The sequence below is a fragment of the Cyprinus carpio genome, chromosome A1 (genome assembly GCF_018340385.1).
Source record: "Cyprinus carpio isolate SPL01 chromosome A1, ASM1834038v1, whole genome shotgun sequence".
NCBI classification, from domain to species: domain Eukaryota; kingdom Metazoa; phylum Chordata; class Actinopteri; order Cypriniformes; family Cyprinidae; genus Cyprinus; species Cyprinus carpio.
The window spans coordinates 26,087,679-26,100,111 of record NC_056572.1 but is presented as its reverse complement, the minus strand read 5'-3'; the positions used below and the strand labels follow the sequence as shown (position 1 = coordinate 26,100,111).

The 12,433-nt window shown below is 36.0% G+C and overlaps 1 protein-coding gene across 1 annotated transcript; it reads left to right on the top strand.

The window, feature by feature from the left end:
- The first annotated feature begins 236 nt into the window (after positions 1 to 236).
- Positions 237 to 2,690, top strand: LOC109101076 (CDGSH iron-sulfur domain-containing protein 2-like). Its single transcript, XM_019114500.2, has 3 exons — positions 237 to 500; positions 1,766 to 1,980; positions 2,579 to 2,690. Exons 1-3 carry the CDS (start codon positions 398 to 400, stop codon positions 2,666 to 2,668), a joined length of 408 nt encoding a protein of 135 aa, XP_018970045.1. The 5' UTR covers positions 237 to 397; the 3' UTR covers positions 2,669 to 2,690.
- Positions 2,691 to 12,433: the final 9,743 nt, after the last annotated feature.

Genomic DNA, 12,433 nt, shown 5'->3' with positions numbered 1-12,433 from the left:
GAATGCTGGAAAATGTTGTTCTTGCATGACTGCCTTGAATAATATAATATAATATAATATAATGGATATATCTTACATTATTACTTATGAAATATTAATTTGTTATTGTCCAGACTCGTTTTCTGTACAACAGAAAGTAAAGAGCCATTAAAACTAAAAGCAAGTGGCGCGGTGAAAGCAGCCAATCGGGCGCAACCAACTCTGCAGATGCTGATTGGTTGACGCTTTCACTGCGCGTCGTGCGCTTACGCTTATTCACGGTCACAGCTACGCATATTCTTCCAGCCTTGAGGAGCCCCGCTTCATCGACCAAACGAAAACGACTACGCAAGTGACATAGAATGTCCCAGGAAATATCCTGTTGTCTCTCAATTAGAAGCGCTGAAAGTCATTCAAGATGGTGTTAGAAAGTATCTCCAAGATGATCAAAACGCAACTCCCAACCTACCTCAAGAAACTACCCATTCCAGATACAATCAGCGGCTTTGCGAGACTTACAGGTATGTGTTTTAGCGTACAGTTTATCACAAGCGTAGGTGGAAAACTCAGTTAATCGAGCATGCCTGCATAGAAAGAGTGATGTAATTGTCTCTGTTTTCCGTCTGTTAAACGCTAACTAATTAACTGGTTGGAAAAAAAATGCAACTTCCATGCAAATTATTGAGAAGATACTCAAGATGCAGTGCCTCAGTGCACAAGTGGTTCTACTTTCATATATCAAATATCCACACCAGTGAGTTTCTGTTTTAGAAATGTGAAGAACAAAATACGCAGAGCATCTGACAGCATTCTTTGCTTTATTATAGTATTATAAAAGATGGCACAATAACTATTTGCATCTGTAAATGTGTTAAAGTAACCCCTAAATTCCCACCATCAATAGTTCATGACAGGTTATTTATCACTAAGGCACATGTGTGCAAGTAAATGTGTTAATCATTGGATATTACTTTATCTGACACTTATCACACTTATTTGTGAGTCATTGTGATAATTAAAGGCATACTCCACCCCAAAATGGAAATTTTGTCATTAATTACTTACCCCCATGTCGTTCCAAACCTATAAAAGCTTTGATCGTCTTCGTAACATAATTTAAGATTTTTTGGATGAAAACCGGGAGACCTGTGACTGTCCCATAGACTGCCAAATAAATAACAGTGTCAAGGTCCATAAAAGGTATGAAAGTCGTCGTCAGAATACTCCATCTGCCATCAGACGTGCAATCTGGGTTTTATGAGGCGACGGGAACACTTTTTGTAAGCGAAGAAAACAAAAATAATGACTTTATTCAACAATTCCTTAGTCAACAGTCTCCTCTGTGTCTCTCTGCAACACCATATGCTGCGTGTGCTCTTCTGTATCATCTGCGCCACAAGGATGCACTGTTTCTACGTGTATTTAGCTTTGATTTGAAAGAAACCAGCATTGAATAAAGTCGTAATTTTTGTTTTCTTCGCTTAAAAAAAGTGTTCCCGTCACTTCATATAACCCAGATTGCACGTCTGATGGCAGATGAAGTATTCTGATGATGTCTTTCATACTTTTCTGGACTTTGACAGTGTAACTTACTTGGCAGTCTATGGGACAGTCACAGGCCTCCCGGTTTTCATCCAAAATATCTAGAATTGTGTTCCGAAGACGAACGGAGCTTTTATGGGTTTGGAACGATATGGGTGATTAATGACAAAATTTTCATTTTTGGGTGCAATATCCCTTTAAGTGTTCAACCTAAACTCCATGATGACTGTTGACTGTGTCTTAGTTTCAGAGTGGTTGCGGCTCCTACCCTTATTGGGGATTTTGGCTCTGTTGGGTTATCTGACCATCCGGCCCTTCCTGCCCAAAAAGCAAAAGCAAAGAGACAGTCTAATAAATCTGAAGATCCAAAAAGAAAACCCTAAAGTGGTGAATGAGATCGACATAGAGGACCTGAGGACTCCAAATGTTTGTTACTGCCGATGCTGGCGATCTAAAACGGTAGGAGGTTTGATTCCTGAGGAAAGAAATAGAGAATACATTTTTGTAGAAAAACATTTTAAATGAATTTAAATGGGTCATATCATGAGAAACTGTAAAGTAGATCAATGTACTATGAACATATACTATAGCAGCATCAAAGATAAAGTCAAATTATGTACAGTATAGTGCTTTTCACAATACACGTTTTGAGCAGCTTTACAGAAAATCATGATGTTAATGTTTCTTATATATATATATATATATATATATATATATTATATATATATATATATATATATATATATAGTAGATTGGAGCTGGACAATGATTCAAGCAATCAAACAGTAATGAAAATGGACAAGGAAAAACTAAATTATGATTTATTGGCACAAAAAAAAAGATTAACATTATAAATGGATCAAACAGGGAAAAAAATATGAAAAAATATATGTCCCCTTAAAAAAAACAAGTGAAACTATTAATGTACATGTGGAAAATGAAAAAAAAAGTGTGATTTTCTACTTCCTCTTTGTATGTGTCATTTTTGTCAAAAAGCCTCAGGGTGCCTAAGAACCACTCTATATCAGCACTTAATTTGTTCTTTCTTATCTTGCAGTTTCCTGTTTGCGATAAGTCACACATAAAGCATAACGAGCTGACAGGAGACAACGTTGGTCCACTTATTCTTAAGAAGAAGACTCTGTAGCCTTCCTGCTTTGGCCCACATTGAAAACCATATTTTCTCCACTGAAAAACCTACTGTGATTTAGTTTGTTGGTACTTACCCAAAACTATTTCCAACTTTTTATTGTAGTATAGAGACGCATAGAGCTGTACATTTTGACTTTAATGCTCAAGATATCATGGTTGATCTGAGAGAATAATTGTTGTTAATTTATGTTTGGTTTTGGATATTTAGTGTGATTGCTTTAATTGTAATGCAATGTTAATTATATTTATTCCATTGACAAAGATTAATAAACTGTTACTAAAATGTTAATTAAAATACAGTTGTTCACTGTAAGTTCATGTTAATTCTCAGTTTATTAACTAATGTTAACAAGCACAACTTTTGATTTTAATAATGCATTAGTAAATGTTGGAATTAACATTAAGATTAATAAATGGCATTCAAAGTATTCTTCATTCTTAGTTCATGCTAACTAAAGTAGTTGAATAATGATATTTTTTGTTAACATGAAACAATGAACAATACTATTTTTAATTCACATGAACTAGTTAACTAAAGAACCTTATTGTAAAGTGTCACCGTTTTTTTTTTGTGTGCAATATAACTTGGCTGTAGGGGAAAAATGGCGATTATCATCACCAATCAGTCTTTGTGGCCATTATGTGTCTTTTCTATTCTTAATCTGTATCTAGATTCAGTTTTAACGTTAAGTTGCCTTTTACTTTTCCTGTTGTATTGTCATATGATAAAACTTGCGTTTGACATTTTATGAGACAACATAAAAAATCAAATACTTTTTAACTTTTCGAAGTGAAGTGCATTATCAGGATTAGTTTTTGTTGTTTTTACTTACTTTTCATTTTATGCAGAATTATTCCTAAAATGAAAAGAGTTCTACAATGTTTGCTAAATTATTTTAAAGGTTTCAAATGCAGGATACTAAGCTTGACTGGTGTTTGCATACATAGACATTTCACATTGTATTAGATTATAACAAAAGCTTTGGTCAGAGCCTTACATTATACATATATTACAATATTTATCATAACGTAACAAAGAAATGTGGCCTCTTTTCACGTCCACCTGAATCAACATGCTGCAACAATTACAATTCATAATACCTGTGCATTCATTCCTATTCAAAATAGTTTGACAATCCCTTTTTTTTGCCATGCTTCATATTTGATGGCTCCGGTTCATAAGTGTTTTCATAAAAATTACATTTGTATGGTAACTGGAATGTGCCTAATGACTTTTGTAAAATAAAAGGTAACCAACCTATTTTACATCCCAGATTTTTTTAAAACTCAAAATGCTTTTTTTTTTTTTTGTGCTTATCTGTGTTTTTAAATAAATAAGTGTGAGTGACGGATATGTGATGCCATGCCAACAGTCTTGTTTTTTCTAAGTTTGTTTCTTTTGTGTACTTTTTCTAAACCACACAATGGTGTAACTCTACCACACCGATGCTTGAAATGTCTTCTCAGAAAGTAACAGTGCTGCCTATTTACATCTGATTTGCTTTAGATAACAAGATATGCTTTTAAATATGAACAGGGGGTTTTGCCTTTCATTTACTAAAAGGGCAAATGTCATTCATTTTCTGCAGCCATACATCTACAAATAAACTACACATACACCATAGAAATTAAGTTATTATATAAAGATGACAATATAAAAATAAGGTCTTAAAAGTAGTCATTTAATTGCTTAAATTAACAGTGACTGCGTGTATCATTATAATTACTGTAAGTCACAACACAAAACTTTGTAAATTTCAAGCAGTAAACATAAACCACTAATAGTATTCACAAAATGAGTTATATCGCAATGTCCTTTCTCATGATTCTATATAACATTCAAATACACATTTCATGCAAACAATCACATGAAAAAAAAAAAAATACTTAAATATGGTTCATGGAAAGTAACATGATGAACTGTGCAATGCTGAGGCAAATGTATGCTTTGTCATTCTACTACTACTAATAAAAAAAATCCTTTAGGTTATAAAAATTACTTCCACTGTAAACACAAAATGTAACCATTTTTACAGCAGTATTTGATTGCATGTGTAACGGGGCTTACAAGATGCCTCCAAAAACACTGATCAGTCTCAGAATGCAGCTCTATGACTGTATTTGGAATACAATTACTACCATACTATTCCTACTATAACTGCAGTATATAGAATTCTTGGATAAACTACATTTGCCAAAATGTAACTCTTGAATGAATTGTTCTTATCCTGTTTCAATGCTGATGTATGAATTAAAAGAAACCTATTTTTTCTAGTCTCATTATTTGATCAGAATGTTAAATGTTATAAAAAAATTTAGCCATTGCCATCCATTGACAATAGCAAAATAAATAGGCATGTATTATACTGAACATTTTCCACTGTCCAATTCTTTGTTTTGGGGCTATTAAAACCATGAAATTAACTACTAATTATGCCTTTTTAATACATTTTATGTCACAGCTATGGTCACAGCTCAAGATTGTCACTTGTGAAGGCTTTTGAAACAATTATTTTGTTGCACCAGCCATTATGCTGTCATAATGTAATTTTCAATTATTTGCAATTAATGATATAGTTGTCAGTGTAAGCCTAATATCTATATACTTTAAGAATGTATTTACACATTATATAAGGAATCATATAAAATACATATGTGGTTTCTCTAAAGGCTTTGAGGACTTATATTATGTTATATTATATAACATATTATATTATATAAGACAAGCTGTGCATATAAATATAGTATATACTGAACAGTGCTCAGTAAGTAGTAAGCTAGTATTCCATTATGAACATAGTCATGACAGCACTGACCACTACATGACTTTCAGTAACGCTGACATGCAGTCACTGCAGACTCTTCTGTAATATATCTAATGCAAGAAATACTATCAACACAAATGTAAGCCAGTTAGAAAAAAATAATAGTGTTTTCATCCACCTTGGAAGGTAAAAAATGAGAGTTGGGTTCCTTCATTTAAAAAGCATCTGCCACTTTTGCAGTCTGACTTCAGAGGGTCGCAGCAATGAGTTTTAGAATCCACTTTGAAAGCCAAAAGGACAATCAGCAGTCTTCGATGTGGGGCTGTCACTTCCCAGATGCATTCCAGAAACATCACAGGGCACTCTCGTATGTCACCGGGGTCCCCGATGTAGATAAAGCACCTTGACTGACAGCTACAATTCAGAAAAAGACAAGTAACACAAACATACACATTAATTAAAAACAATAAAAAAAATGTTAGTACCTTGCAAATGTTAGAGAGATTTCTGTTACTTATTACATCTATTTATACTATTTATGAACAGAGCATATAAAAAGATGTACAGTAGGCTAGTTATAAGATGGGTTCATTTCATATTTTCACCTGTTAGCAAAGTGCAATAGCCAACATTGTGCAAACAATAAAGCAAACACAGAGTAAAACAGGACAAAGGGTGAACTGCCAGCATGCAAATTCACCAAGCTATGGTGATGCATTTCCACATGTGCATCTCATGTTGCATGTTTATCAGAATAGATTGGCTGCTATCCATACATTTTTGTGGCAAGACACTTGCAGAAATCTACTTCAGTACTTTTCGCACAGCTGTCCAGTTTAGATCTGGCCCTTTAACGCTGCTTCAAGCATACCACACACAATAGCATTTCTCATGTAAGAGCGACTAATGTTCATGTTGCTAAGCTAACGACTAATGCTGTAAGAAAGCATACCCCCCAGAGATTCATTGCATACATACATATACATACATGTACATACATGTATATGTTATATATACAAATTTGTAAGATTTTTTTATATATATTTGCAATATTTTAACAATATTTAGTAGTAAAATGTTATTTATTCCTGCATAAACTGAATCCAGTGTTCTAATAAATTTATTTTACAAATATAATATGTAAAATATTACAAATTATATTTAATATTACAATAATATCATATATATTTAATAATAGTACTGTATTTTTATATTTAAATTTCATTTGCTATACATACAGGTGCATCTCAATAAATTAGAATGTTGTGGAAAAGTTCATTTCAGTAATTCAACTTTCAAATTGTTGTGATAGTGTATTAATAAATTTATTCAATGAATAAATGCTGAAGTAGTTTAAGTATTTTTTTTTTTTTTTTTTGTTGTTTTTTTGTCTCATTTTTAAAAAAAACACCAATTCACTATCTCAACAAATTAGAATACTTTATAAGACCAATAAAAAATATTTTTTAGTGAATTGTTGGCCTTCTGGAAAGTATGTTCATTTACTGTACATGTACTCAATACTTGGTAGGGGCCCCTTTTTGCTTTAATTACTGCCTCAATTCCGGTGTGGTATGTTTCGAGGAGGTATGGAAGCCCAGGTTTCTTTTGACAGTGGCCTTCAACTCATCTGCATTTTTTGGTCTCTTGTTTCTCATTTTCCTCTTTACAATACCCCATAGATTCTCTCTGGGGTTCAGGTCTGGTGAGTTTGCTGGCCAGTCAAGCACACCAACACCGTGGTCATTTAACCAACTTTGGAGCTTTTGGCAGTGTGGGCAGGTGCCAAATCGTTGATGGAAAATGAAATCCTGCATCTTCAAAAAGCTGGTCAGCAGAAGGAGGAAGCATGAAGTGCTCCAAAATTTCTTGGTAAATGAGTGCAGTGACTTTGGTTTTCAAAAAAACACAATGGACCAACACCAACAGATGACATTGCACCCCAAATCATGGAAACTGTGGAAACTTAACACTGGACTTCTAGCACCTTGGGCTATGAGCTTCTCCACCCTTCCTCCAGACTCTAGGACCTTGGTTTCTAATGAAATACAAAACTTGCTCTCATCTGAAAAGAGGACTTTGGACCACTGGGCAACAGTCCAGTTCTTCTCCTTAGCCCAGGTAAGAACCTCTGACATTGTCTGTGGTTCAGGAGTGGCTTAACAAGAGGGAATACAACAACTGTATCCAAATTCCTTGACATCTCTGTGTGTGGTTGCTCTTGATGCCTTGACCCCAGCCTCAATCCATTTCTTGTGAAGTTCACTCAAATTCTTGAATTGATTTTGCTTGACAATCCTCATAAGGCTGTGGTTCTCTCAGTTGGTTGTGCATCTTTTTCTTCAACACTTTTTCCTTCGACTCAACTTTCTGTTAACATGCTTGGATACAGCACTCTGTGAACAGCCAGCTTCTTTGGCAATGAATGTTTGTGGCTTACCCTCCTTGTGAAGGGTGTCAATGATTGTCTTGTGGACAAAACTGTCAGATCAGCATCTTCCCCATGATTGTGTAGCCTAGTGAACCAAACTAAGAGAAACCATTTGAAGGCTCAGGAAACCTTTGCAGGGTTTTGAGTTGATTAACTGATTGGCATGTCACCCATATTCTAATTTGTTGAGATAGTGAATTGATGGTTTTTGTTAAATGTGAGCCCCGAAGAATCATCACAATTAAAAGAACCAGAGACTTAAACTACTTCTCGTCTGTGTGTATTGAATTTATTTAATACACAAGTTTCACAATTTGAGTTGAATTACTGAAATAAATGAACTTTTCCATGATGTTCTAATTAATTGAGATGCACCTGTATATTTTATATATAAATATTTATAATAGAACAATGCATTAATAACTATGACACAAACCTGTTTGCAACAGGGACTACCAAGGATCGTCTAGCAGAAAGAGCACATGTAATTAAATAATTATTTAATAAACAAATGTGTGTTTTAATATTTTATATTCTGACTAGCTTATGAAAGCATAAAGCACTTATTCCACCATTGTCTTAGCCTAGAACAATCTTGGATAAACATATTTGATAGAACCACGAGGTCCTTGGTGTTTGGCTAATAGGCCTAACCTTTGATTTGTTTTACAATGTTAAAAATCAATCAAATAATAAAACATTTTCAAAACATAATAATGTTTCCTGAACCATTTTTGTTTTGATCAAAGCACACCTGGTCAACTGTGGATTTATCCCCAATTGCCAGTGATCCTAAAAATGTTGCAGTAGGTGGGCAGCTCACTAGGTTCTATATATATATTAATATATATATATATTACATATCTCATCCCAACTAAGAGTTCTTTGGTTGTGCTGCAGGAAGGCGAGGAATAATTTCCGAGCTGATGATGGGATAGCTCCAACAGGGAGCAGTTATGAGAATGGACAGTCACCAGCCACAGTTTGAGGACGTCCATGGCCGTACTTCTGCAGCGCAATGGTCATCCTTGAGCGCGCCATGTCCAGAGCCCGTGGAAGCGTTATGGCAGGCCTGCACACCAATCACATAGCATTCATAGGGATCTCATATACATTGCAGTTGTTTGTCATTTAGCTCACACCCTTTGTTCCCCCTAAATACCTAGAAGGACTGAGTAAAAGATAAAGGCCACAGTAAACAGAGGTTACTATTTGTTAGACGCGAAAAGTATCCCTGTACTGTTGCGTTTACGTCATCCAGGCTAGAGTGATGAAGGACTGTTCTCTTTCAGGTTAAAGGCCGTCTCGCAGTACCACAACAACACAGTGGTAAGCAGGCGTACCTGGAGTTGCCATATGAACCAATACGGGCTGCGATACACGAGACCTGAGTGACACATTACTTTGAGTTGATGACTTCATTGGCTCAATCAGCTATTTAAACTGAAACAGTGACAACATAGAATTGTCAAACTTGGGAGTTTTGACCACTCACGCACAGTCAGTGACCTGCCAAAGATGTGAAGGCATAACCTCAGCACACGATGAGACCACAAAGAGAAGAGGCTGGGCACACATGCCAAAAACCTCTCCACCAGCCCGCTTCCACTGGAGCCTGAACCACACATACACATTGAAGTTAGACCCATGATCTGAAAAATGGCGAGGAAACGATCTATTTCGTACTGACACAGAGGGAAAAAGAAGCATGTAAGGTTTGAGAGTAAAACAAAATAATTTTTTTTGTTTTGCCTGATATACGTGCTTTTAAAATTATAGCATTGATTTAACAATGGTAAAGGTCAGGTAAAGTTGTAGCCTTTGTAATAATATAAACAAAAAAAGAAAATAATAATAATTTATGGTAAACATTTAGTCATCTTGCTGGGGGCGTGCGCCTAGTGTGGGTAGGGAGGAGATGTGTCAGACCTTACTCTTAAGCATTCCCCCAGACCATTGGCCAGCCACAAACGTTCAGCACCAGCGGGAGCCATAGTCCTGAGCTGCGCCCCAGGAATCCCAGCCACGTTACAGCTCCAAACAAAGCCAAAACCAGGCAAAGCCCCCAACAATATAAAGGAAACGTTAGAGCAGCGGAGCTTTTCCCTATGTTGTCAGCTTAAGAACACAATCATCACACAGCTATCAAAACGGTTCCCTGATCAACATCAAATTTGTGAATCTCGCAACATGTAACTCCTCAATCATAGTTTGTAACTCCCGTACTGGTCCTCGCTGGGGAAGTCACGTACGAAAGTACCCTAAATGCCACACCAGTGTCAGCGCCACCTAATACTCCAGTGTCCCCTCCGCACATTTAACCACACGGTGCCTGCAGAGGGCGACAGAAAGGCACTAACATAAAATGGACCACTAACACCAAGGAATACACAACCCGGAGAAAGAACCCTACAAAAGAATCTCAAATTTAAAAAAATAATAATTCCAATACTTCTACCACTGTCCTATTTTAAATATCAAAAGATAATAATTCTATACACACTATTAAAAGGGTGGTCTGTTTTTTAAGAGATTTTAATTGGTGTGGATATATATGAGGGTATAAGTGAGGAAGAGAGATAGAGGAGAGAGTAGAGAAGAGATAGACCACGGACACAAAGGAGTCCATAAACGGGAGAAAGAACCTACAAAAAATCTCAAATGAAAAAAATAATCATAAATTCAATACTTTACAATCATCGGTTAATAATACAAAGATAATCCTTCATTATACCTACACTATTTAAAAGGGGTGTCTGTTTTAAGGATTGGCGTAGAAAGGTACCCTAAAAGCCACACCAGTGGCAAGTGCTCCTGTATAATACTACTTCAGTGGTCCCCTCAGCTGTTTAACCACACGGTGCCTGCAGAGAGAGGCTACAGAAGGCCACTAATATAAAATGGGACCATGTACACCAAATTATATAAAACCGAGGAGAAAGAACCCTACAAAAAATCAAATTTAAAAAAAATAATATATTCATATACTTCTACAACTGCATACATGTTAAATATAGAAAATATAATAATTCATATACACTTTTACTAATGCAAAGGGTGGTCTGTTTTTTTTAAGAGAGATTTTAATTGTGTGTGTATATATATATATATATAGAGAGAGAGATTTCTGAAGGATCATGTGACGCAGACTGCCAAATCATTATAGTTGTGTAAATTGTAATAATATTTCCCGCAATATTAGTTTTAATGTGTTTGATTTAAAAAAAAAGCAGCCTTGGTAAACAGAGACATAAAAACACTACCAAAAAAATAAATAAATAACAAACTTCTGAGAAAAACATACTTTAGAACTTAGCACAATGTAGTCTATCCTAAACATCTTCAGATACTGGTATACAGCATATTGAATTCCTCTGTCAGACTGGTTAGTTATTGATATCACAATCCAAATGAACGCTGAATCCAGTGTCAGCTGACTTGGGGCCCATGTTGGCACTGATCTCTTATGTATTATTTAGTTGAGAAATATACTGTGTATTTGCTACTGTTAGATATCTTTTTGGCATACTACATTTGAAAGAAGCTATACCCAAGCAAGTGGTGCTTGAAGAAGAGGGTAGTAGCAATGATGTCATCAACACTGCATGCTGCTCATGAGAAGAGTAGGTATACCCTGCTCTAACCCATATCCTTCCTTATGCAGAAGCAGCATTGACGAGGAACCACAACAGCCGCAGGAGAAACAGCCCCAAGAACAAACCTAGAGGCAGAAAACGGCAGCAATTGGTAGCAGCAGACATTTCAGAAAGGTTCTTGTCTTATCAAAATCAGTGTGATTTACCCTAAAATAAAGCCCCAGACCCACGGAAGACCCAATATTAAATAGGAGACCACAGCCATGGTGGTTTGCCTGCAGGTGAGTGAGGGGCACATGGACAGAAGCACAAACACCGCGGCTTCCAGCTTCTTCAGAGCCTGAAATACATATTAAAGCAATATATTAAGGACCAAAAATCAATTTTGAACAAATTATTCATACTTTACAATCTTCAGTTAAGTGAAAAAGCCTTTGTGAGAGAAATGCAAATGGATATAAACATACATGATGGTGTTTTTGGCTGAAAGGCGAATTCTAAGAGGATGAAGGTGCACTCCTCTCAGGTTAGCAGCAATTGTTTTGGTGTAGTTTGTACTTCCAGGGGCCGGTGGGGGTTGCATGCCTTGCAGTCTAGTCCAGCCAGCCGTGACCAGAATGACACCCCGTGCACTGTTCCTAGAGAGGTAGACCATCTAACCTCCCTGTAAACTGCATCTTATCCCCAGGGATGTTTTTTGAGGATAAACCCTGCAGCAGTCATTGCCTGCGGACACCACCGAGAAAATACCAGCACTGATAACGCCAAGAACATTTCTTCCCGTTCTACCACGACACTGAACCGGAACTCACTCTGAGAAAAAATGAAGAAATAACAGAGGCAGTTTATCCTTGAGGTGTGGGGAAAATTGAATTATACACTAGTGTTCAAAAGTTTGGAAGCGGTAAGAAGTATCTTATGACCATCAAGGCTGCATTTATTTGATCATTATTATATTATATTATATT